This window comes from Bubalus kerabau, chromosome 20 (assembly GCF_029407905.1).
Source record: "Bubalus kerabau isolate K-KA32 ecotype Philippines breed swamp buffalo chromosome 20, PCC_UOA_SB_1v2, whole genome shotgun sequence".
NCBI lineage: Eukaryota > Metazoa > Chordata > Mammalia > Artiodactyla > Bovidae > Bubalus > Bubalus kerabau.
The window spans coordinates 51,636,792-51,662,619 of NC_073643.1; the positions used below are offsets into that span (position 1 = coordinate 51,636,792).

Genomic DNA, 25,828 nt, shown 5'->3' on the forward strand with positions numbered 1-25,828 from the left:
ACCTGGGGCTCAGTTTCCTCTCCTGTAAAAGAGGGGACGTTGTCTCTGCCTTCAGGGTCACAGTGAGATAACAGAGGATGTGAAGTAGCTGCAGGGGACAGAACCAAGCCCCTTGTATATTGAGGCAGCAGCATGGGGGCATGGGGCTGCTGGGGCGAAAGGCTGGACTGGGATTTTAGGCGAGGGAAGAGACTGGGGACAAAGGAGGAAGCAGAAGCAAGACTGGGCCAGAGTACTAGGGGCCAAGGGACGGACTGGGAGCCAGGATAGGCTGGGCGGTGCCATGCCTTCTAGCAGTGGGTGCACAGGCTATTTTTGAAAAACTCAGAACAAGGTTATAGAGTAATTTCTTTCAGGCAGCTGCTGGTTACCAGGGAAGATATTTAGCACAAAAGGAGGCCTCAGTTCCATATTCCTGGATGACATTTTAGGAGATTGGGTGAGCTGGACCACCTGCCAGAGCCCAATTTATTGTTTGATGTCCCGGCTTCCCTTTGTGAAGGATGGGGAAAGGGCACAGGAGGCACTCAGAACTCCGAGACAGCAACATTCTCGGGGAGGTCCAGAAGTGTGTGGTGAAGGGCGCGGGAGTGGATCAGAGACTGATTCCTGGTCTTGGCCGTGTCTCCTCTGACCTCTGTAGGGTGGCCTTGGGCATGTGACTTCCCCTGCCTGTTTTTTAGCATTCTCATATAAAACCAGGACACTGTCCATGTTTCTGGTTTAGGGCAGGTGGGCACAGCTTGTGGACAGAGAGGACTGAGTAAGGAGGGGCAGAGTACTGGGGGCAAGCCCATGAGCGCAGCAGGCTTCCTGACAAGTCCTCGGTCCCTCAGGTCATCTTGGCCAACCGCTGGGCGAAATAGAGGCCCAGAGAAGGCAGGGACAGGCCCTCAGACACACAGCAGGGTGGTGGCAGCGCTGAGGCCAGAACACAGGTGTTCACCCCATCCCAGGCCAGCGGGTGAAAAGGGTGACATCACAGTGTCCTTCTGTCTGCAGTGGGCAGGACACATCTGTGTGACAGACTCCTTCAGCCTCGCCAGGAGCTGGTCCCCTCCCCTGAATGTGTGAGCCTCTCCCAAGCCCCACCCTACCAGTTTTGCCCCTTCTTGCCCTGGGCAGCTTTTGTTTCTTGGGAGCCAACCACAGAGACTCAGGTTAGGTGCTAATTAAAAGCCACCCAGCCTCCTTTCTGCAGAGGCTGAGCCCTCTCCTTCAGCACACAGCCCAGTCCAATCGTTCTCCATCTCTAGCCTTGGGTAAATGATTCCAAGTGACTATGCCTCAGTTTCCTCATCTGTAAAACATTCCTTGTCTTCCCTTCTCCTTGTGGCATCATGAGATTTAAAGGACACATACCATGTATGTAACTTGGTCAGGGCTGTAGACATGAGTTTATCTGGGTGTTGGGTGAGACTGCCGTCCTGGGCAGGGTCGTGGTAGGCTGCCTTGGGGTCAGTCAGAAGTTGATGATGCTTGGCACTGGGGACAGGCATGGATGGATGGGGGCAGAGTGTGGTGAGGATCAGCGGTGGTTGGCGGTGGGGGGGGGACATGCAGGCCCGAGTGTCTGTTTTGCTGATTGCTCCTTTTGCTTTCAAGGAGATTAAACTATTTTTAGTCTGCGCCACTGCTGGTGAGACGCCGGAGGAAGCCTTTCCATCGCCGAGATTTTCTGGAAGCTGCCAAGTGTGGTCTTCAGCTCCATTCTGGGAGCCTCCCCAAGCAGGCGGGAGGGGCCGTCACTGTCTGGGGGCTCTGGGGACAGACTGGGTCGCCGTTGCTCCCCGAGGTCCTTGCCGTGCTGGCCTCTGGAGCTGCACAGCCCCAGACTACGGAGAGCAGTAATCTGATGCGCCCTATGTTTGTAACGCTGTGTTTAAAAAAAGTAATTTATTTTCTAATTATTCCTTGTCTTGCATAACCGTGCATCGCCAAAGTGTCGCTATTTAAAATATTTATCTCTCCACGCCGCAGGAGCAGCTCTGGAGCGTGGAGGGGGAGGAAATAAAAGTCCGCGTGCTGGTCGCAGGCATATTACTTTGACTCGTCCTGGCAGCTTTGACATCTCCCTGTAAATACATTTATTTTTCATTAGGATGTTTCTGAGCTTGTGGCCCCCGGAGAGCCGGAGTGATTACGCTGTTCATCTGGAGAGATGCCGTGGAGAGGTGCTCGTGGAATGAGCTCTACTGAATGTGCCCCATGCCTGCCTGTACCAGGGCAAGGGTCCGAGCTGGTGTGATCTGGGGTGTGCCGGTGCACAGAGGGTGCAGGGCTGGGCTGCATGGTGCCAGGTGGGCCACGTGGCCAGAGACTTTGGTCATTTGGTTCGATGGGAAAACTGAGCCCAGGGAGAGTCACCTTTGGAATGGAATCAGCCTCACTGGCAAAGTGAGCAAGAGTGCCTGTGACCTGTTCTATCCAAAGGGCTGAGGCTTTTTGCTGCAGCTCCGCAGGCTTCGAGATTAGGGTCAGAGAAATCCTGACTGGCTTCACGGGGTGTGCATATCCCAGAGGCTTGAGAAAGAGGGACCATGGGTTCCCAGCATGCAGGATGGGGGCCTGACTCTTACCTTTTCTCTGCCCGTCCTTAGGCTGCAGGTTTGAGCCTGTTGCAAGGACTGGAGGCATCTGGGCACTGGAAGAGCATCCTTCCTTCAAACACCTTCCCTGGTGGAGCAGGGACCGGACCTGGCTCCTCCCTCACCAACAGGCTCTTTTCCAATCAAAAAAAATTTTTTTTATTTCTTCTTTAGCTCACTGAATCTAAGAAAGTTTTATGCTGAATTTTAAAATACCTTATTTTTTCCAGTCTCTAAACTACTAATCTCTCAGGCTGAGGGATTCTGGGACAAAGGCGAGGCCTCAGAGTGGAAATCTGTAAAATTAGCTTCGGCGGTATTAGTGTTTGCAGTTGGAGATTGAAAAATTGCTTTCCCAGGGTCTGATTGGAGGCTCTGCTCTCCTCAGGGGAAAAGGCAGGAATTTGGCACAGAGACGCCTGGGAGGGTGGAGGCAGAGTGGGGGGTGGGGGGACAGCTGAGGGACAAATGCTGGGAGGCTGTTGTGGGGTTCAGAAAAGCTTCTCCTAGGAAGCTTCTCCCTGGGCCTGTGTGCTGATGCTCTGTAGAGTATGTGCTGGGGTGACTGTGTCCCTGCCTGGGTTTCCCCACCAGTGCTCAGCTTCTCCAGAGCTCTGGGTACACAGCAGGTGCCAAGTAAATGCAGTGGAGCCCAGCCGGGTCCCTTCTCTTTCTCTTACTGAGACCTCCTGGTTCTCTGACCCCCCCACTGCCAGGGCTCCCACACTAGATGGGAGCTTCCGGACCTGACTGAGGGCCAGCTCTGGTGCCTGTGGGGGCGCCCGCTCATGTGGCCCATCAGGCCTCTTGTGTGCTTGATTGCCTCTGATTGGCTGCAGCTGAATTCAGCAGAAGCTATTATTTGCCCTTGATGAGCCAATCAGATGGCCTCATTGGCCATTCAGAGCAGGCACCGGAACCTGGGGGATGGGGTGGGAGAGGGGGAGATGGGACACAGCAAGGCGGGGGCAGGGCAGAACAGATGCAGGACCTGAGCCTGGTCTGTGTCCACCACGACCTTCACACAGACCATACCACCCTTCCCTGACTTATCCCTCCAAACCGGGATTCCTTAACCCCCGTTAGGCCTGCCTCCCAGCCTTTGCCCTCACTGTTCCCTCTTCCTGCAAAGCCTTTCCTTGCACACCCTCCTCCCAAACCCCTCAAGACCTCCTCCATGAAGTCTGTTTCCACCTTTCAGGTGAAGGTGAGCTGTGTCCCAGAGCTTGTTTGCTGCCCTCTCACTCTGGCAGAAAATACAGAAGTCATGAGGATGGTGGTCAGAGAGATTCAGTTAGAGGTTCAAACTCTGATCATTCCCTTTCCATGTCTAGGTCCTTGGATGAGCTAGTTCCCCTCTAGAGTTTTGGTTTCTTTACCTTTAAATTGTACCTCCCTGAAGGGGGTGGTACCTGAATGCTACGGTTGGGTGATGTAAAGGCAGGCCTCAGTTGGTGGGGTGGGGGTGGGGGACTGGAGGTCCCACAGCCACCATCACAGGGCTTTCTTGAGCCTGGCTGGCCCAGGGTTTGGCACTGGTGGGGACAGACAGCCTGTCTGAGGTCGTGTTAGTGGGAAACAGGGTCTGAGATGCTAGGATCTACACAGAAGGTTTATTTTAAGGGGAGGGGCTGCTCTGAGAAACCGTACTTGTAAGGGGATGTGTGGAGCAAGCCTGGGCAGGGAGAGAAGCTGACCACAATGCAGCTGAATGGGGTCTCAGCCAGCACCATGGAGAGCTCCTGGCCTGGGGTGGCTGCTTAGAGAGGTCCTAGATTGAGGCCAGGGGTCCTGGCTTTTGTGCCCTGCACTCCCTGGTCACTGCATGCAGGGTGCTGCTGGGGAAGGGCCATGACCATGCATGAGGTGTCTCCCTGTAGTTAGGGGACAGTTCCCAATCAACTCAGCATCTGGAGAATGAGCACTGATCCTGAAGGAGTACCCACAACAGCCCACCTCTTGAGTCACCTGGACCCCTGGCTTCATATAGTAAATTTTGTCTCTGTGGGAGCTCACTAACTCTAGAATTGTGATTGTTCCCTTTTCCTGGGAAACTTGCAAGAGCAAGAGTAGTGGGATGAGCTGTGACCTCCAATACAAAGGCCACAATTGGCACGCATCCTCTCCATCTGCCACCACCTCCCTAGGTTCCCTTCACCCTGACCCAGACCCTTATCCCTGGTGGGTCTTGAGCCCCTGCCCACCACGCCCTTCTCATGCCATGGCTTATGTCCTTGTTCATCCTTCATCAAAACTAAACAGGGGAGGAACTCCTGGTGGTCTAGTGGTTAAGACTCTGTGCTTCTACTTTAGGGGGCAAGAATTCAACCCCTGGTTGGGGAACTAGGATCCCACATGCCGTGTGGCACAGCCAAAAAATAGATTAAAAGAAAAGAGAAACTAGACAGAGGGGTCCCAGTGGGTCTCCTGGGTGTCCAACATATTTTTCCCTGCCCGAGCATCTCCCGATAATGAGAATCATTTTTCCATGACAGCTGCTCTCTTGGCCCGAGGAGCCTAAACTGACAGGCGAGTCGCTGAAAACTAAGGCCCAGTGGGACTCCGTGTCCCCTGTGAAACCATTCCCTCTCTGGGAACCAGGACTTGTAGATTGACAGAGCCCAAAATCGAGGGGATCAGAAGTCAGAATTCCCCCAAGTAGGAGAGTAGTGATGGGGAGTGAAACCACGCCTCTCCTACTTTTGCCTGGACTGTGTATTCTTGGCTATTACGGACTCAGCAGTTAGATTTACATACTGTGTCCTTAAGGATAACTCCCCATTCTTGCTGGATACCATCTCCAACGTGGTGGCTTTGCTGGTCTTCAAAAGACCATTCCATGTAGAAACATACACAAACCTTCATAGCAACATTATTTGTAATATATTTAAAAAGTGGAAACAACTCAAATCTCTATCAACTGATGAAGAAATGAGCAAAATTGGTATATCCATATGGTGGAACATTATCCAGCAATAAAAAGTAGTTACTTTCTGATACATGCTACCATATGGATGAACCTTGAGAACATTACACTAAGTGAAAGAAGCCAGGAACTGAAGGGCACATCTTAAATGATTCAGTGTATATGGAATATCCAGAACAGACAAAAACTAGGAACAAAGTAGTGATTGCCATGGGCTTCAGGGACGCAGGAATTGGGTACAAGGTTTCTTTAGGGGTTATGAAAATGTTACAAAGTTAGAGTATTGATGGTTACACAACTGTGTGAATATATAACCATTTAATTGTATACTTTAAAAAAAGTATACTAACCATGTGGGATGTGAATTATATCTCAGTAAGGCTGTAACTAGGGGAAAGTCATTTATTCCAACACTGTGAGACTGGTGGCTTCAGAATGGTGAGGTAAATGATAGGATCAGCGCATCCCATGCTCACATGCCCACTGAAGCACTTCTTTTGCTGTAAAGTGGATCCCCTGGAGAAAGGAACCCACGGGATCCCATGTCAGCAGGTCAAACATTCGATAAGCTCTTGGATAGTCAACACCCTTCATGTAGGAAAGAAAAACTGACCAGCTGTTACCATATCAGTGAGAATGACTCACTGCCCCTTCTGAGGTTGAAGAGGTCTGGTGTAATCAACTTGCCACACAGTTGGTTGATTTCCTTGAGAAGTAGTGCCATATTCGGGTCTCAGGATTGGACTCTGTTCCTGGAAGTTTGGGTATTAGCAGCAGCAGTAGCTAGATCAACATTGGCCTTGGGCCCTTGTGTAGTCCCTTCATAGCTACTCTCTTCATACACTCCTTGTACCAGCCCTGGAGTGACTGACGACAGAGGCTGACTGATGGAAATTCATGAGGTCATTTTATCTGGTTATTTGGTGTCTCTTTCCTGGTGGTGCTGATAAGCATTAATGTACAGAGATCTTCATATTTGTGCCCATGCTCGTGGGTCCATCCCCATGCCTCTACCAGGGTTATATGTCCCTGGTATTCCAGACTTCATTCATCCTGACAACCAACCAAGCCATTTGTCACTTCCCATGAGACTGTTTATATATTCTTACCTCAGGCCCCTTCCCTTTCCATACAAAGTGGATGGTCAGGTGTGCTGCCCAGAGCTTTGCTTTTTGGAAGGCTTTCTGCTTAACACTATCTTTCAGGGCCCTCCCGAGTCGGGTGTAATGTAGCTGTGTCTGCTTTCAGCTCACATCAACATACTCCGCTGACCTGTCTGAGACTGAGCTCAATCTTTTCCCTCTTCTATCAGCTGGTCTTGAGGGACTCCTCCCTGCACACACTCCATGCAGTCTTAATTGAGAGAGGCGCATTCATGCAGCAGTAGTGAATGAATGGAGGACTGTGTCCTGAGGTTGCTGGATCAAGGGCAGTAGAAGAGAAGGTTGGATATGGGTGAGGTTATTGATATGAGCAAGCTTCCCAGGTGGCTCAGTGGTAAAGAATCTGCCTGCCAATGCAGGAGATGCAGGAGACATGGGCTCGATCCCTGGGTTGGGAAGATCCCCCGGAGGAGGACATGGCAACCCACTCTAGTATTCTTGCCTGGAAAATTCCATGGACAGAGGAGCCTAGTGGGCTACCAGCCATGGGGTCACAAAAGAGTTCATGTGGCTTGCTTGTGCCCTCTGACCAGCTCATACTTGATCAAGGATGCACACCCCCTCCTTTCTTAAAATGGGTTACTCTTGGGCTCACGAGACCTCATGACTTCATGGGTGTGACAGAAGCCAGATCATTTAATATGCCTTGGTCATTTAATCATGTGCATTGTGTGGTCTCTGCCAGGGTCCAGTGACAGTCCGGGAGATGCTTTCTGAACAGTGTGTAGTTTTCTGTTAGACCCTAGGACTCTTCTGTGATTCTATTAGAAACTGCCGTAAAGGTCACACAGCGTCGTTCCCCAGAACAGATACCTCTAGTTCCATCGGGCCGACTGCATCATGTGGCCCGAGCTGCGGGGCCACTTTCACCTCGGCTTGAACCTGCTGCAGCGTCCCTTTGAACTCTCAGCCTTACTCAGAGCTGAGATCTTTCCATGTCACCTGGTGTGTGAAATGGAGCTGGATTCCGAGGCTGGCCCTGAGAGCAGATGACAGCCCCCACTGAATTTCTCTCTGATGCTTGTGCCCTTCACACCAACACATTCCTCCTCGCTTTGGTAAATGGTGTCCTCTGGGCCCGCCCATGGAACATGGTCGTGTGGGGCTTTCTGGCCTTTTGCAGTAGAACTCCTCTGGTATGTCCACTTGTCTAAGCCTTTGATCCCTTTCTCAACTTTGCTCTGGGAGTTCTGGCATTTCAACTTCTCTTAGTGTGGGCCATTGCTTTTTTCAGACTTCCACTGTCCCCTGGGGTCCTCACTGGGGTGTTAGATGCTATATCATTAGAAGGTGCTCTCACATCGATGGTGGTGGATGGTGCTCAGTTTCTTAGTCGTGTCTGACTCTTTTGTGACCCCGTGGACATAAAGGCCCACTAGGCTTCTCTGACCCAGGGATTGAACCCGTGTCTCCTGCGTCTCCTGCCCTGGCAGGCAGAGTCTTTACCACTGAGCCACCTGGGAAGCCCGTTCATATCAATAACCTCGCCTGTAATCCAACCTTCTCTACTGCCCTTGATCCAGCAACCTCAGGATCCAGGCCTCCTGCTGGCTAGATGCGCTAGTACTTTCAGGACCTATTCCCTTTTTCTCCCTTAGCAGGCCCAGCACTTCCTGGAGTTGTGGGTTTCTCATTATGACTCAAGCCTTGTTTTTTGTTTGGTGAGTGGGAAGGAGGGGAGTCTGTTGCTTTCGAACATGGAGGCGTCTTCATCATTTTTAAGCAAGAGGGGAGCCCTAGCCTTTAATAAGGAAGAGCAGCCTCTTCTGTAGGCTCAGAGAGTTCAGGGTGGGTTTCAGGGTTCTCAAGGGTAGTGACCTAGAGGGCCTCACCTCACAACTCAAGGATCCATTCCTTCCCAGTCAGGGTCTTGACCTTGGGTAGACATCTTGCTGCAGTTGAGACTGTAACTCCCTCTGGATCTTTGTCACTCTTCTAATTAAGTCCTGTGCCTGACCCTCAGCTTTTTCTGCCTCTGGCTGCAAGAGATGAGTCTTTTTATATCCTGCCAAGGGGGCTTCTGACTTTCACACTTCACCTTAAATCCGTGATTAATCACACTCAGCCTTTCATTGTCTCTTTCCAAAGCATTGATAGCCCTCAGCAACGGCCATCCCATTCCATAGTCCTTATGATTACATTTCCCTGAATTCTCGAGACCTGAAACATTGCACCCATCCACAGGTAGTCCCATTTTGGTTCACAGTGGGTGGACGTTCGATCATTCACACCTTCATCACACGCCAGGGTTGTCAGCGCTCCACCGACCACTGCAGTGCAGCCCTCATTTCAGCAGGACAACTCCTGTTTCAGAATTGGCTCCCCGGGACGCCTCCCAACATGAGCTGTGGCAGGGTTGAGTCCCTGGAAGCAGATTCTGAGCTGGGGGTTTGTGTGCAGGTGTTGACTGGGGGAGTGCTCTCAGGGACCACCCTCATCGGGGCAAAGGAGGCAGGATGGGGCAGCAGAAGTTTGACTGGGATGAAGGCCTAACAGAAGCCCCAGCCAGTTCCACGGACGGCACTGGAACTGGCCTTGCTCCTGAGAGTCATCCCTCATTGCGGTAGACCTTGTGTTCCTCCACTCAACCTGCATGTCCAGTGGAGCATGGGTGAAGCGGCTCCCTCTGCTCAGGCAGGGACTTAGCTGAGACCCATCAGCAGCCAGCATCTTGGCTTCATCCTGATGCGGGAGTCTGGGCAGACACCACAGCATCCACATTGTGGTGCTTCCCACCTTGGATCCTGGTCCTGGTTGTGCTGATACCAGTGGAGGCCATGGACAAGTCCCCAGAGCTGTCTGAACCCTGGACCTCTCCTATAAATGGGGCACTGCCAGGCCCCCACCTCCTGGGACTTCAGGGGTGGGGTCAGAGGGTGGCTCAGATCGGTGAGGGTGCCATGGCTGCACACATGTGGGTCAAGACCAGTCACCATCCAGGTGGGGGCTTAGGGCTCAGGGGTCTCCAATCCCTGGAACCACCAGGCTCCTCCCCATTCTCTCCTTAAATAAGGAAACTGTGGCCTGGAGAAGTCCAGGTTTGAATAAATGGGAAACATGGGCTAAGTCATCCCTGTTGATCAAAACCAGTTTGACTGACTCCTGGTGATCAGTGAGATCAACCAAGAACTTGGTCAGGGGCTCAGGGATAAAAATAGTGTTTCCTCTGGAGGGGCAGGTCAACCTATTCAGTGAGTCAGTAAATTAGTGGCACATGGAGGCAGACTGGATTCCGGGGGCTGGACTCCAGGATGACTGTTATTATTTGTTCAACAAAGTGACCAAAGAGTGGGGCCTATCAGGCCTCTAGTGGACCGGGATAAAAGGTGATGGGAGCTGGCGCAGGCAGCATGACTGTTCACAGCGGGGGTACTAAGGGCCATCAGGAGTCCTTGAAGAGGCCAGGAGCTGAGCACTTCTGTTGAGGCCTCTGTAGGCCAGGTGGCTCTGGGCTTGCCACAGATGACCCCTCACTTGCAAGGGTGCCATGCAGATTATAAGATGGTTCACAGGCAGGTCCCGTGTCCAAGACTGGCCCAGGGTCTGAGACTCTGGGTCACTTTAGCCAAGAACACCCGTGATGTCCTCTGTGTGGCTGGCGTGGTGGGGCCTGACTGTGGGGGCGAGCGCCTTGGGGTTGTGGCTGTGGGCAAGGAGGAGATGGCACGCAGAGAGGAAGGGAACGCTCCGAGATGGGCATGCGCGTGGCAGGCATGCCTTTTAAAACGATCATCAGCCTTAGTGTTCCAACAGCCTCTTTCACTTTGTAAAAGGCTTTTCTCTTGAAAAATAAAAGAAGATTGGAGGCAAGTACAATATTTGGCTGTGGCGGCTGCTAATTTGGCACTGAATGTCACCTCCGCCTTTTCCTTCCCTGATGCCAAGCGCTCCTTCCCAGGCTTGGGGTGGGCGGGCGGGGTGACGGGGGGTGCAGGGCAGGCTCCCTGAGCCTCTTAAGATGCGAGATTCATTTCCTTAAACACACATTGTCTCACTCCAATTTCACGTCCGAGCAGTTCTGGCGAGGAATTAGCAGCCCCTGGGAGAAAGCGGGCAGGTTCTGTTTACACAGGTGGGGGCGGGCTCGGGGGGGTAGGAGTGGCAGTGCAAGCCGGGGGCTGGGGGCTGTTTGGACAGGGAGCCCACAAAGGACCTGGGTCAGGGGCTGCCTCACCTGGCCAGACAGCTCTCAGTGGGAGCCGGGCCAGTCCTCTGTCACTATGCAGAAACCCTGCCCCCTTGAAATGTCCTGAGTACCTGGAGGAGGGGGACTGCATAATGATTGGGGGACAAACTAAGGATATCGGGCTTTCAGGTCAAACTTAAGACCATTTGGTTCACTACCTCACCAAAGAGGACTGGCTGGGGCCTAGGGGCCAGTTTTGGCTGATCCCCTCTGTGATACGGGCTCACTCGCTCACTGGAGGCCGACCTTTGCTTTGAGTCAGAGCCCTAGACCCCTCCTTGACTCAATTCCCCACTTCTGCCTACAGGTCTCCTCCTTGCAAGCTTAGGCGGCTACAGTCCTATAGTTATGTGGGAGAAGCAGCACCCCAGCCCGTGGGTGGCCCCCCAGGACCCAGCCTCAGGTCTCTCCCCAGTGTTCAGTCCTTAGGGCACAGGCTCCCACGTCCCCCAGCCCAGTGTGTGTGTGTGTAGTGGGGGTGAGTCTCAAGGAAGAATCAGTCAACCTCCCTCCTCAGTGGCACCCTCCAGACAGTATGACGGCAGCCCAGGCAGTTGGAGACTTCAGGCTCCCTGTCTGGGTTTGTTTGGGGATGTCCTCCAAGGCTGGGACTGCCCTTTTATGCCCTTTTTGGCCTCCCCCTGCTCATACCCACAGTCACCCCCAGCCCCCACCCACCCCACCCCTGGGGAGTCTCGGGGCTGGGCTGGGCACTCCATAGGTGCAAAGTCAGGGCTGAGCCTGAGCAGAGCTGTGGGGATGGGGCCCATCCCTCCACTCTCCTGGGCAACTGCTCATTCATCACCTTTTAGAGGCGAGACCTGCTCATTTGTTAGCCCATTAGCTGGGCACGAGCAGCATATGGACCCGGTTCCTGCTGCCCTCTTCCTGCCTACCTTGGACAGCATCATCTGGGCTCACTGCTCCGCCTTGTACCGCAGTGGTTGGGGTGGGGGGCCCCAATTTACCCCAAGGCTGAGCCCCTGGGTGAGGCAGGCTAGGGTTTAGTGCTCTCGGCTTCTCCAGCAAATCTACGTTTGGACTTAGCGACAAAGCCTCTCTAAGCCATGAGCTGAGAGGGGCCCTGCTTTTTAGGAGACGGGGTTTTATTTTTAGTGTTGAGAGAGATAATTTTTTTCACCCACTATCAGTAAGGAGATCAACTGTTTTCGTGGCGTTCCTGCATCCTCTTGTCTGTGGGTGGGGGTGGGCAGGAAGGACCGCCTCGTCTGCTGATTCGAACCATGGTTGCTCCCCGTGTGTGCAGGAGGGAATGTGTGCCCCAGAGCTGTCTGCTGCAGCCTGGCATCATCGCTGAGGGGGATCTCTGTGTCTGCTGGGCAGTAAGGAGGTGGCCCACCTGGAGGGGGAGCCCAGGCACAGTGTCTGCCTCCCCTGAGCACAGCTCACTCACTTTGAAGTTCATGACTGTTCAGACCCAGAGACCCTCGCAGTGTTGTTCGTGGCTGAGCAGTGGGTCCTGTTTGCACAGTTCATTTGCAAGGCAAACATTGAGCACAGTCACGGTGAAGATAAATGTTGACCCCAGTGGCCACTGAGGTTCTTGCATTAATGGAGAAAAAACCTGGAGCTGAGGTGGGTGCCAAGGATTGTCACTCTTTCCCCACAGTGAGGTAAGGGGACACTGAGGCACAGAGAGGGGCCAGGGCCTGCCCAGGAGCCCCAGTTGACAGTGGATTTGGAGATCATTGGCCTCCCAGCTCTAGGAAACCCTGTGTGGTCACCACCCTGGATGTTTCAAGCCCTCTCTGAGGGCTCAGGAGAGCCTGTTAATGACCGGAGAGAACGGGTTCCCTCTGGGCGTGTGTCCCCAGCGTGTGCGTGTCCTTGGTGCCTACTCGTCCCTGATGCATACCTGTCCCCAGTGTATCTTCAGCATGTGCAGGGCCTCAGTGTCTCTGTCCTGTTTGTTTATTTATTTATGCCGCCAACTTATTCTCCAGAAGATTTAAGGGTACTTACAAGGATACATAAAATTCAAGAAGAGCCTATAAATTGAAAATAAGAGAAAAAGAAAAACTAGGAGAAGGACTAAGATGGAGCTGGAAGAGGCCGACAGGACGTGAACGAGATAGCCTAGGCGTGGGCGTGCTCCCTCCCACATGCACTTGCACACTCACCACCAGTGAGATTCAGGTCCCCACTGCCTGTCAGCACCTGACACTCGGGCACTGGGACCAGAGGAGGGGGCTCAGCCCTCCCGGGGATGCTGATCCACAGGCCACTGTCTGGCAGGCCACGCCCTTGCTCCCAGTAAGCCCCTGAGCCCTCTGTGCTGTTAGGGGCCTCTCCAGTGTCATGTCCAGCAGGAAGATTTAGGGAGATGACCTTCAAGTAGCCCCAACTATCTGGGGCCAGAAAAGTTTCACTGCTGAAAACATTTCAGATGGCTGCAGACCCCCTTTTGAGGTGTGGATAGAAACCCACAGAGCCTCATCCAGGCCTGGGGCTGCTGACTTCTCATGGAGCCTCCTTCCAGGGTATCCAGGGACAGTGGACAGGTCTGTCCGAACTGTGGTGTCTTTTCTGGAAGCCTCAGTGTGAATCATGGGCAGGATCTGCAAGTGACTTTCCGGGCCCTGGGTGTAGATGTGGCGTGTGAGCTGGTATGTGGGTTAGACACAGGTACCTGGAACTACAGTGAGCGCCTGGGTGTGGGGCAGGGCCCTAGGATGACCTTGCCCCCAAAAGGGGCCCCTAACACCATGGGAGGCCGCAGCCACTCCCAGACTTACCTCCATCTCTGCCTGCATCCTGCGTGCCTGACATGCCAAGATCCAGTGTTTTCACAAGAGCAGCCAGCCCTAGGGCCTCTCGTTGTAATTGGTGCTGTCATTACTGGACGATGTCTTCAGCAGCAAGTCTCAGCAGCGAAGGGCAGATTTCCAGCCTGTGAGACCTGGAAAGTCAGGCCTTGCAGGACAGTGTGGGGCAGCCTCGGGAGCGGCCCTGGACGGAGGCCCCTTGAGAAGCCAGCGGCACCTTGCGTTTGACCTTTCATCTTTGAGGATTGCCCCAGAAAGCCCGGCTGAGGGTGAAGGCTCATGCCAAGCCATGCGGCTGGTAAAGAGCAGGGCAGGAACTCAGACCTGCAGTTATGTAGCCAGTTCTTGGCTGTGAGTGCAGGGGACTCGGGAGTGGGAAGGTCTCCTTTGGACAGATTCTGACCCTCTTAGCACTTCGGTTTCCTCCTGGGGCCCTTGTCACAGCTGGGGGAGGGGAGGGGGGATGGATGAAGAAAAATCTGATGAGCCCTCCCACCCAGGAAACCTGCCTGGAGACTCTTGGGGTAAGGTGGGTTTCTGGCCCCTCTGGAGTCCCTGAGCGCCCTGCTCCAGCCCCTGAGGAGGGTGGCCCACCCTGGGCTATCAGTGTTGGGAGGACTGGAATGGAGGTGATTCAGGCAAAGGAAGCCGAGTTTATCCTTTGCTCCCTGGCCTTCGAACTGTGCCTCAGGCCCAGCCTCAAATCTATTTCATGAGGGCATTTATGGGGGTAAATTTCCACCAACTCTAGACTGAGGGACAGCCCTCTTAGATAAGATCTTGCTAACACCTGGCTCTGTGAAATTTGACTCAGAGTCCTCCCTGGCCAACCAAGTGTCCGCTGGAGCCTCTGCCCACCCTGGCTCCCAGACTGCCACCCCACCCCACCAGTTCTGTCACTCCTGAGAGTGGAGACACTGGGCCGTATGGAGCCAAAGACAGAGACTCGGAGGTGAAGGGGTTGAAGAGGCCTGACGGCAGGCCAGTGCCAGGCCCTGGTCTCTGTCCTGGGGCCATTGTGTCCAGAAGAGGGCAGGGTCCATGTTCAAGGCGAGGGTGGGGTCCATGTCCATGTCCATGTCCACGCTGGGCCAGGGTTGCTCAAGGTGCTGACCCAGGTAAAGGGCGGACTGGGCTTGTCTGGGGGGTGGCAGGATGGAGGGACCCTGGAGCCTAGAACTGATGACAGAGATCTGAGATGCCCAGTATCACAGGCTCCTCCATTCATAACTACGGTCTCAGCCAGCTTCTGCACCTACCAGAGCCTCGCTTCCTTAGCTGTAAAGTGGGGCCAGTGGCTGTGCCTGCCTTTCAGAATTGTTGTGACTCAGTGGGTTATGCGCTGAGCCCTGTCTGACCACACGGGGATGGGCGGGTGCCTATCATCGCTGTCCTTGTCCTCCTGCGTTGAGAGGCTGAGGACTCCTGGAGGAGGGAAGGCGGGGCCCCAGGGTGGAGAGCAGCGGGAGGGAACTGAGCCAGGGTGGGCGGTGAGGGGGCCCAGACGCAGGCACAAACAATCTGTTTCCCTGTAAACATGGGCGCCCACACCAGCCGGCCGCCACCCGGCGACTTCTGCGAGTTGGGAAAGTGCGGGTGTGTTTACTCGCACTCCCCCGTGCCAGCTGGCGTGCTGGGCACAGCTTCCCTCCCAGCTGCCTCGACAGCCGGCGGCTCCCAGCTCAGGGAGGGGGAGCGCGCAGGGGCCCCCAGATCTTGCCTGTAGTTTGATTCAGCCCAGGGTCACACACACACCACCCCTTCTGCATCCTGATGCTATCCTGGACCAAATCAAGAGGCCAGGGGGCTCCATGGCAGGTGCCCACCTGGCCAGGCCATGACATGGTTCCCCTGCTCTCCAAGATCACCCGAGTAGACAAAGGCCGGAAGGCTGGAACTGTCCAGGGACCCCACGCCTTGAGTATAGGCAACAGGTATCCCTCTAGTAGGGTCCAGGTGCCGTCCCTCCCCCAAATCCAGCCGCCTTCTCAGAAAGTGCTTCCATCGGGGTGTGCACGGCACCGACCCGTCAACGCGCCCAGAGCTGTCGGTGTACACGTTGCAGGTGGGGGTTGTTGCAGGGCTCCTAGTGCCCCATGGGCCCTAGGGTGCTGGGGGCTCCGCATCTCAGGTTCTCTGCTCTGTGAACGCCTCGTCCAAGCTTGGCAGCGGCAGCTGCGGGAGGTGCATGCATCTTACCCCTGAGGCCAGGGCAGATTTCTATCTAGGAAGGAGTCTTCGAGACCCTGCACCACCCCAGCACCAGGCCTGGGTCAAGCACCTGGGACACAAGGAGTGGTGGGAACTTGAAGGAAGGGGCTCAGAGAGGGAGCTTCTTAGGCAGGCACTAAGTGGGCCACGCTAGAGCTGTAACTTCTGACTTTGGAGCTGGGTGGCGGGCCATGGAGACCTGACCGTGAAGCATTTGCTTCTGAAGTGACACAGGAGTGCGCCCCCTCCCCAGCTCCCATGGACTTGGCCGTCTGGCACTGTCACCCCTGTGGAAGGGAGACCCCTGTCAGATTCCTCTCTCCCCCAACACCTGTCCCCAGATAGCCCCTTGACCACCGAGAGAGCCAGAACCTGGGGAAGATAGAGTCACAGACGGCCGGCTTCATGTAGACACACAGCCATGGGGATGCTGCTATCTATGGCAGCCTAGAGCCCAGCTACTGTATGAGGTGAACCCCTTCTAAGCATCTCTGACAGATGGGGCTTGCATCCTACTTCCTATGATGGGGAGCTTACTGCCTATCCAGACAAAGCTATTAGGGTTTGAGTGTGAGAAAGTTCCCCCAGTTTCCCCTGAGCTGCAATATGCCTCTTTCCCCACAGGCACCATTAGGAACCTCAGAGTGCTGCCTTCAGGAACCTTGCCTCTCTCTCGGAGCTGGTTAGAAACCATACCCCTGCAGGATACTCTCACCTAAGATATACAAGCCTTAATGCTAGGGCAGGTTCAAAGTTGGATCTGGAGTAACATGTGGAGAATCAGGATTGTCATGGTTTTTAAAATCAGCTTAGAAATTCACATCTGTTTCGGAGCAGCAAACACCGGCCACAGCTAGGAGTGGGCTGCACGTCAGCACTCCCTGGTGGCGGGTCATCGCCTTGCCCCAGGGCCAGGGTGGGACAGCGCCTTGCAGAGGTGGGAGTCTGCAGGGGACAAGTGCAGAGAGATTGGCACACCCTGGCCCTAGCTCAACTGGGAGGTTTTGGTGTATTGTTTTGTGTTGGGTTTTGTGTCTTTTGAAAAACAAGAGATTGAGCCTTTTTATGACATGGATTTTACAGCGTAACGAGGCAGCATAATTTCCCATTCTCAGCAGCAAGTGCACTTTTTACACTAATTGCATAATTAGACATAATGTACTAATTGCGGTAATGGATGACAGTCAACTAAACTTTAACTTTAAAAACAGGGAGGCGTTGCTGGGGGTGGTGGCGGGGGGCTTTAGGCCCCTGTGAATTTTTCAAAGGGAATCTGCTTCTGAGAGCTCCTGGCAGCTTCCTCTCGGGGGCCAAGGGGCCATGAAGCCACCAGGGCCTTCTCACCTTGGAATCTGGGGCACACCCCCTCCTTCCCTGAGGATCCCCCAACTCCATCCCCCACCACCTGAGAAGCTAGGACCCTTCCCATCAGCACCTGTCCCCCCCAGCTTCCCTGCACACCTCTGTGCTCCTGACACTGAGCAGTCCATTCCCTGCTCCCAGCCTGAGAACACCTGCCTTTACTCCTGCAGTCCCTGACCTCCAGTCACCCCCGTGTCTGGCAGACTCCTGCCCAGTCCTTCAGGCTCCGCTCAAATGGTCTCTCCTCTGACAAGCCATCTCAGTCTTTTCCTTCACACACTCCCGCCTCCCACCCTACCCTAGCAGACCAGCCTCTCTCACAGTTGTCTCCTACACACCTCCCCCACCAACACCCCTCTGCCATTAGCAGCCCAAATGGACATCTGTCCTCTCCAGTGCTGAGTCCCAGGGGGACAGGGACAAAGTCTGGCCCATCTCTGCTGCCCCAGGCTCCAGAGACCCCTACAAGAGCCTGTGGCATGAACGTGAGTGCCCCAGTAGGGATGTAAGGATATGGGGTGGGGTGGGCCACTAATGGGCCACCAACCCAGCAGGGCCGCGTTGTCATCTGCTCCAGGAAGCCAGGTCTCGAGCCCTCCTCCCCATTCCCATTCTGCCTTTGTGTCCTCCATTGTAGCCCATGCAGGGCCCATTGCAGCAGCCCAGGCAGGCATCTGCGAACCTCTCTAAGCAGAGGGTTCATTCCAGGAAGTCCCTGTATGAAGGTTAGCTATTACTGATGTGACAACCAGCCTCACAATATACAAACTATGTGTGACATGACATGACACCACATACAGCTGACTGACTGTGGAGCCAACCCACCACAGGATGGTGGCAGCGTGGCAGGACCACATGGGACCCTCATGTGGCAGCTGGTGATCGTCAGCAGCTGATGAAGCATGCAGCCGAGTGGCCCATAACCCACCACCAGGGCACCGACTGTGTGCTCTGAGGCTCCAGGGCCCCTTGCCCTTGCCTTACTGTAAACCCCACTCCAGAAAGGCCAGAGGGGGGCCACAACCCCTGCTGCAGGGAGCTCGCTCTCTGCCACACACATAGTCCAGGGCCTGGTATGTCCCTGGAGCAGCTGGGTCAGGCTTCTCATGCATCTGGTGTGGGCAGCCCCAGAGGAACAGGGCTGTGGGACTTGCAGGTGGTTGGACGTGGGAAACGTCCCGGTTGTACAGCCTGTCCAGGATCTGCCCTCAGTGGAAGGGTGCCCAGGTAGCTGGCTACTCCCTCCACCCTGTGGTCTTCAAGGATGATTATTAGCAGCTATGTCAATACCCTCAATTTCTCTGTAAAGGGAGGAGACAGGTGCAGTAGCAGCCTGGTGGGGTTGAGGGCAGGGGCCAGTGTTGCCCTGACTGACTGGGGCCCCTGAGCTGGTCACTGCCAGCCCGTCCATCCCCCCACCTCCCTCTGGGCCCAGCTCAGGATCTCTGGGCCACCGAAAGCCCCCTATCCTCCCACCTAAGGCTCCTCTGATCTCTTACACAAGTGTACCCCTTCCAGCAGCTGGCCCTTGTCTCCAACCCCAGATCCTGTGGCCTTCCCACTGCTTGCCCACATATAGTCCAATATAGGAAGGCTGTCCCACCATCTCTAGGAACCTGTTAACCTGAGAGCTGGACAGTTAAAACTCCCCCCAGCTGCTCCTTTCAGTACTAGGGACCAGACACTGAGACGTGGCTAAAGGTGGGGCTGGAGAATGGCAAATCCCCCAGGAAGGTCATATCCTGGGGTTCAGCTCCCCGCCACCTGCCTGTACCCTGCTCAGCACCCTGGGCAAGGGAAGTGGGGCAGGATGCTGGAGCACCCAGCTGAACCCCCAGCTGAGCCTGAGCCTTTGAGGAGTCAGGCAGCAGCAGGGCCCAGCCTGCATCAAATCTTTCTCGTTCCATTTTCTTTCTGATTTAATTTTCCAGAGATTAGGGCCCGTTCACCTTCGCTGCAGAGAAGAGCCTCACACGCGTGCCTGTTTTTACTCCCAGGGCTGGGTGGTTGGTTAGATGAGCAGGTTGGTTCTGCTGGTCATCCACCCTCCTCCCCTGCAGAATGGCCCTCCTGCCTTCCATGGGCCTCGGGCTTCCAGTGCCACTCTGAGTCCCCCAGGCCCCTTTTAGGCCGCCCAGATTCCCAGCTGATCCCCTGCACCTCATTTTCAAGTTTGGGGGTCAGTGCAGGGAACAGAACTGCAGAGAGCGTGACCTAAAGCAAGCACTCTGGATAAGAGTGGCCGTTCTTATCTGAGCAGCTGTGTGACCCTCAGCTGTGTGGCCCTCAGTGCCCTGCCTGCTAAGCCGGCATCATCAGAATGGTCCTTCCTCAGGGCTTGTATATCAGGGAGGCCAAGTGTGTGAAGCAGCCGGCCTTTGGGTGGCCAGAGTCAACACACGGCAAACAGGGCTGTTTCTGCGGCCTCCGCAGCCCCTCTTCCTTCCTTTCCCATCCTCTCCCTTGCACTCTTTGCCCTCCTTTTTGTATCCGTCTCTCCCACCCTCCACCTCTCCCTGGGCAGGTTGGGTGCTGGCTTGGGTCCAGGCCTCACTGCTGCTGACTGGGACTTGTCTGAATGCCTCAATAGTCTGATGGGGGGTTGTCCAGGTCAGTGGTCCCGGCCTTTTGTCTCCTGTGTGGCTGCCCCGTGTTCAGGGGCCTCAGCACTTATTCCACTCCCAGGCAGGACTGTTTGGAGCTGGGAGGATAAGGCTGGCTCCATCTGCTCCTGCAAGCATCCACGCTTCCTGCCCAAGGTCACTGTTCCTCCAAGTGTCCTCCAGGCCCATCTCCCACTTGTGTGCAGACACCTCTGAGAGCAGGAGGCTAGGCAGAGTCCCTGGGGCCTCTGAAGGGGCCTTGGCCCCCACAGGCCCTGGAATTCCCAAGGCCAGAAGGCAAGCTGGCCAGACATGCTGCTTCACAAAAGAATTAACTAAAGCTGAGAGAGGGTTGGGGTTGTGGCCAACACTGGGGGGCATGGGTGGGGGTGCTGAGGGAAGTGGGTGGGAGGGAGATGAGAGACATGGAAGGACAGGGCTTGGTCATTGGTAAGGAGTGCCCTCAAGGGGTGGAAGATGAGCACTGGCCATGGGTGGTGGTACAGGGTGGAGGAGCCGGGAACTGCTGCGAACGAGGGGCTGCAAACCACCTCCTGAATTGTCACTCAGCACCTCTGTGGCTGTGTCTCCTGCTCTCCCCAGCACGTGCCCCTGGCCCCAGCCAGCCTGTACCCTAGTCTGCTGCCCTGTCCACTGCCATTCACCATCTCCTCGGGGGGTGAAGCCCCTGTCTCTTCCTCCTCTGTCACAGCCGGCGTGGAGCTGCCACCGCCTGTACACCTGCTGGCCCCCGTCTCTTTCTCCTTGGTCCGGCTGCCTGCGCCGAGCTGGGGGCCATGCGGCACTGCTGTGGGAGTTGTTGGGTTTTTCCAATTAGCTCTCTGGGCCAAGGACACCAGCGGGCACACAGTCCTGCTGTGGTTGTTGAGGCCCTGCGCCCGGTGTGCCCTGCTCTTTCTCTTGCTTCCGAGTTGGCTCCAGGGACCAGGGCTAGCGCCTGGGGTTGAAGGGAGCCAGGCTGGTGCTCTGGAGCTGCCCTGGGCCCTCCCGGACTTCCTGCTGGGCCTGCAGGTGGAAAGCACTCCCTGGGCCGCATTAGTTGGGGGATGACCTCTCCCCTGGGGTGGGACCATCTGCTGGGCTGTGTCTCATGGATCTCTGGGACACAAGGTTCAGTTCAGGGCCCCACCCCAGGGGACGGGGACAGCTGGAGCAGGTCCAGGGGAACGTTGAGAGGGGTGAGGCACCTGGGATGGGAGGATGGAGGGCTCTTGCCTCTCAGGGGCTCATTTGGGATTGGGGGACAGGCTTGGCTAGAGCTCAACTCAGCCAGTCCCTGCAGTTCTGGAATTGTGCCTTCATCTCCCCAGAAACTCCTTCTTGCCCATTGCCCTACGTCACTCTAGGGAGGATGTAGGTAGGCAGGCAGAGGAGGTAGACACAGTGTGAGCAGAGGTGTGGCAGCGGGGACCCAGAGACCTGAGTGCACCTGCCAATTCAGTGAGCTGGAGCGGCCTCAAATCCTGGCACCAGCACCCAGCAGAAGGGTATCATGCTGGGAACTTCCCTGGCGGTCCAGTGGTTGTTAAAACACCGCGCTTCCACTGCAGGAGGCATGGGTTCCATCCCTGGTCAGGGAACTAAGATCCTGCATGCTTCATGGAACGGCCGAAAAAAATAGGGGGAGAAAAGGATGTCACGGTGGATCTTTGAGTAGACCCAAGAAGAAAGCATGGCAGGTGTGGCCCCAGACTCCAAAGGATGGCACACCTGCAGGAGGAGGTGAAGGAGTCAGACCTGGGTCATGCTTGCCCTGGAGCTTTTCTCTTGAACATGGAATTGGGCACACGCATTGGCTGGTGGTTCCTTTGTACACAGACCCAGTGCCTGGGGAGCGATGGAAGGGAGGTGGCCATGGCTGTATACTGTCCAAGGCTCCCCTGTTATCACCACCGTGGCTGAGGCCAAGATGGAGACAAAGACAGGCTGACTGACGGAAGGGGTGCTGTCCAAGGAGGCCTGGGAGGGAGGGCGGGATGGGAGGTGGGCAGACCTGGAGAGACCAATGCTGCCTGCCCAGCAGTGGGAGCCGAAGGCTTTGGATCCTAAGTATTCAGACATAGCCAGGACAGTAGGGGCAGGGATGGGACTATGATTCCATCTGCAGAATTCTGGTGATCCTAAACAATAGCAGTAATACTGCGAAAATTAATATAGGCTCTTTGTGGCATGAGTCTTTTGGTCCTTGGTCAGCATGTGAGGGGAGGACCGCCATTCTCTCATTTAACAGATTGGACACTGAGATGGGCTATTTCTTAACAGGGTCCCTGCTTCCAAGCCCTTGCATCTGCTGTCACGGTCTTTGGGTGTGACCCTGCCACTTGGAAACCCACTCTCTCTGTGGCCCCTGAGCCCTGGTTCAGCACCACACCAGGTTGCCCAGGAGCATCCTAGACCCAGAGGGGAGGGACCACTGGCTTCCCAGAGGAGAGCTGTCAGGAGGCTGCAAGGTCCACCCTCCAATACCAGGGCTCCCACCACCATGGACAGCCCTGACTGCTGGGGTGCCAGGGAATGACCTTGACCGGGGAGTCAGATATGGTAACTTCATCCCCTGCCCTGAGAAGCCAGATGGCTGCGCCCCCTGCTGACGCCAGCCGGCCGGGGTGCACTCAGCAGGAGTTTCAGCCAGTGTGGCTGAGTGAGGCCTCAACACACATGGGGGCAGTGGTCTAGGATTGGGAAAGGGTGTGTATCTTTCGTGTCTTGAAACCTGGGAAGACGTCAGGGAGGACGGGTGACTGGCTTGGCCCCTCACAGTCGTGTGGCCTTGACCTGTCCTCTCCTATTTCTGAGCCTCAGTTTCTCCCGCAGTGGGCCCTGGGCTCCGGCCTCCCTGCATTTCTCAGTGACCGCCTCCCCCCCCCCTCCCCAGGCTCTGACCCCTGCTTGGCCTCTGCCTCCACCACTGTCTTCCATCTGGGGGCTTCTGGCCTGAGGCAGGCCCTGGGGAGCCCCATAAACAACCTGCCCGGCGCCCCCTGGGGGCCTCCCTCCTGCCTGGCCATGCAGCCAGGCCTGTGACTCTCCCTGTAATCGCCACAGCTCTGTGGGAAGGAGCGACTTCACCACAAATTATTTTGTTCTAAGAGAAGGACAAAAAGAAAAGAGAAGCCGGGAGGGATGGGGGTGGTGGGAGGAGGAGACTGCCTGAGCCAGCTTTGAGCGCTGCTTTAACCCTTGGACTGCCAGGGGCCCACTGGGCAGCGGGGCCGGGGCTCTGAAGGCGCCCGGTCCCCCACCTCCTCCCCTCGTCACATGCCAGAGGCCTTTATCTGCCTACTCTGCCTGTCACTCTCCCGACCTTATCTCCCCCGCCTGTCTGTCTCTCATCAGCGGCCTCTCCCACCTCCTTATCGCCTCCTCATCGCCTCCTCTCTGTGTCTCTCCACATCCCTCCACTTCTGCACAGCCCGATGGCAAAGTCTGGTGGCCGCGGTTCTGTTGTGGCGACCAGCCCGTGACCTTGTGCTGAAGGAGCCAGCTTGCAGCACAGATTTCCTGGGGTCACCTGGATGGATACGGGGGCTCATTCAGGCTCAGAGGCACATGTAGGAGTGTGCAGTGTGCAATCGCGCACACACACATACACGTGCACACACCTTAGACCCCTGTCGTGAACAAAGATGCCCACGGAAACCTGCTTCCACAGTTCACATACAGCCCCCAGGCTTCATCTAGCGGCCCTAACCCCACCCCATCCCAACACTCAGGCTCGTACACACAGATGGGTGTGTGTTGAGCCATAGCACACATTCACACACGCAGATGCTGACTCTCAGATTTACACCCTCACATGCATGTGCACACAGGCCAAGCCCCACCAAGGAAGAGGGGAAGCAGATTAATTCCCCCTATATGCCTTTTCTTCCCTGGTCCCTGTCCCCATATTCTTTGCCCAGAATGACAGAGGAGCCCCTTGGGGCACACCGAGCTCCCACAATGGTTTCTGCAAACGCTTTGGGGAAATGCCAGCGAAAGTAGGGTATGGATGCCTGAGCCTGTGTGGAGAGGTGGCTCTATGTGTGTGATGCATGTGTGGGTTTATGGGTGTGAGAGCACCTTCGTGTCGGTATGTGGGGTACAGCGTGTGCCTATTGGCTCCATCTCCCCACAGCACCCTGCCTTCCATCCAGCACCCTGCCCCCCGCTACTATTAGCAAGCCTGAGCCGGTCAGGGAGGTGCTGCTTGTGGCCCCTGGATGGGGAACCCTGAGTCCCAGAGAAGGCAGTGACAACCTCGTCCCACCGGACTCACACAAGCAGCGCAAGTGGAGCCATGGCCTTGAACTTCTTCCAAGTCTATCAGAGCTTGAGCGGGACCCCCAGACCTCCCTGTTCTCTCTCAATGGCCAAAGCTGGGGTCAGGGTAGAGGTGAGGACCGTTCCGTGGGGAACTGTGCAGCGAGGGTGTATGGACGCCATGTCTGAGGAGTGGGGGATCACCCTGGCCTCACCCCAGGCTTTTGCTTCCTTCCAGATCTACAAGGACAACAGGAATCTGTTTGAGGTGCAGGAGAATGAGCCTCAGAAGCTGGTGGAGAAGGTGGCAGGGGACATTGAGAGCCTGCTGGACAGGAAGGTGCAGGCCCTGAAGGTAGGTATGGTCGTGTGGGTGGAGGGAGGAGCAGAGTGGCCTGCACTGTGAGGGCACCGTCCCGACCTGCCGTGAACACACAGCCCTCCTGGCCCTCTGAAGCCAGGCCAGGCTGTCGCTGGCAGGCTGTGCCACGTGGACTGTGGGCAGCTGCTGGCAGGAGCAGGATGTTTTCCTGTGGAGTAGGCCCCTGACCCGGGGCCTCGGGGGCCCTGCATAAGTACAGTGGCAGCCCCGGTCCTGCCTCTGTTGGGCCTGGGGTCTTCCTGTTCCTCACTCTGCTTATGAGTGTGCCAGGGGTGAGCACTTGGCCAGGATGTGTGTGTGCACGCGTGCGTGCTTGGTCGTGTCTGACTGTTTGCCACCCCATGGATTGTAGCCTGCCAGGCTTTCTCTGTCCAGGGGATTCTCCAGGCAAGAATACTGGAGTGGGTTGCCATTCCCTTCTCCAGTGGATCTTCCCAACAAAGGGATCAAACCTGTGTCTCTGGCATTGGCAGGTGGATTCTTTACCACTGAGCCACCTGGGAATCCTCCCTGGCCAGGATAGTGACCTATTAGCTGGGAAGGTAGCCTGCAGACTCTGAGGCAGGAGGAGTGTGGAGGGCCCTGAACACCTTACAAAGAAGGCCACGGCCATGTGATTTTGGAGGCTGGCGCTCCTATTCTGCCCACAACTTCTCCACCTACCTCTGAGCCTCAGTGTTCCCGTCTCTACTGAGAGCTTGTGCCTGCCAGCTCCAAGACACCATGGTCCTGCGAGGTGACAGGACCTGCTGGTCCCCCTGACCAGGTCTACAAAGCCAGCAGACCCTGGTACTCAACCCACCCCCGGGAGAGCAGGTGGGAAACGGCTCCTGGAGCTGCAGGGTGCCCTGGGTGGGTTGTGCAGGAAAGAAGGGAGGGGGTCCAGGCTGCCCCCAGATCAGAGGCACAAACTGCTGCTGCCCCTGCCTGTGTCACAGAGATGTCCAGTAGAAAGGAATGAAATACTGGTACACATGTGGGTGGACAGCATGGATGAATATGAAAACATTACATTGAGGGAAAGAAGCTCGTCATAAGGAACACCTATTGTGTGATCCCATATCTGTGAGATGTCCACAGTAGGCAAAAGCATAGAAATGGAAACTACATTAGCAGTTGCCTAGGGCTGGAAGGGAGGGGACAGGGAGTGTCTGCTAATGGGTACAAGGTTTCTTTTTGGGGATGCTGAAAAAATTCTAAAATTAGAATGTGGTGATGAGTGCACAACTCTGAAAGGCTAAAAAAAGCCAACACTGAATTGTATATTTTATGTGAGTGAATTTTATAGTATCTCAGTAAAGCTGTCTTTTTTTAATGAGCAAGACCACACAAGCAAGGGTCCCAACAGGGTCACATCA

At 55.5% G+C, this 25,828-nt stretch overlaps 1 protein-coding gene and 1 long non-coding RNA gene across 5 annotated transcripts in view; one reads left to right on the forward strand and one right to left on the reverse strand.

Annotated features, from left to right (window-relative positions):
• The window catches only part of CACNA2D2 (calcium voltage-gated channel auxiliary subunit alpha2delta 2), a 140,754-nt gene that overhangs the window by 44,080 nt on the left and 70,846 nt on the right, over positions 1-25,828 (forward strand). For all 4 annotated transcript variants that reach the window (XM_055557507.1, XM_055557508.1, XM_055557505.1 and 1 more), the window contains exon 3: positions 24,327-24,443. In XM_055557507.1, coding sequence (XP_055413482.1) covers positions 24,327-24,443 — 117 coding nt within the window. The remainder of the gene's footprint in view (positions 1-24,326; positions 24,444-25,828) is intronic.
• LOC129634974 (uncharacterized) lies at positions 1,660-3,391 on the reverse strand. The gene is made up of 3 exons (XR_008706035.1): positions 2,805-3,391; positions 2,580-2,722; positions 1,660-2,075 (listed from the first exon to the last, which is right to left on the reverse strand). It is a non-coding gene; the product is annotated as an uncharacterized LOC129634974 (long non-coding RNA).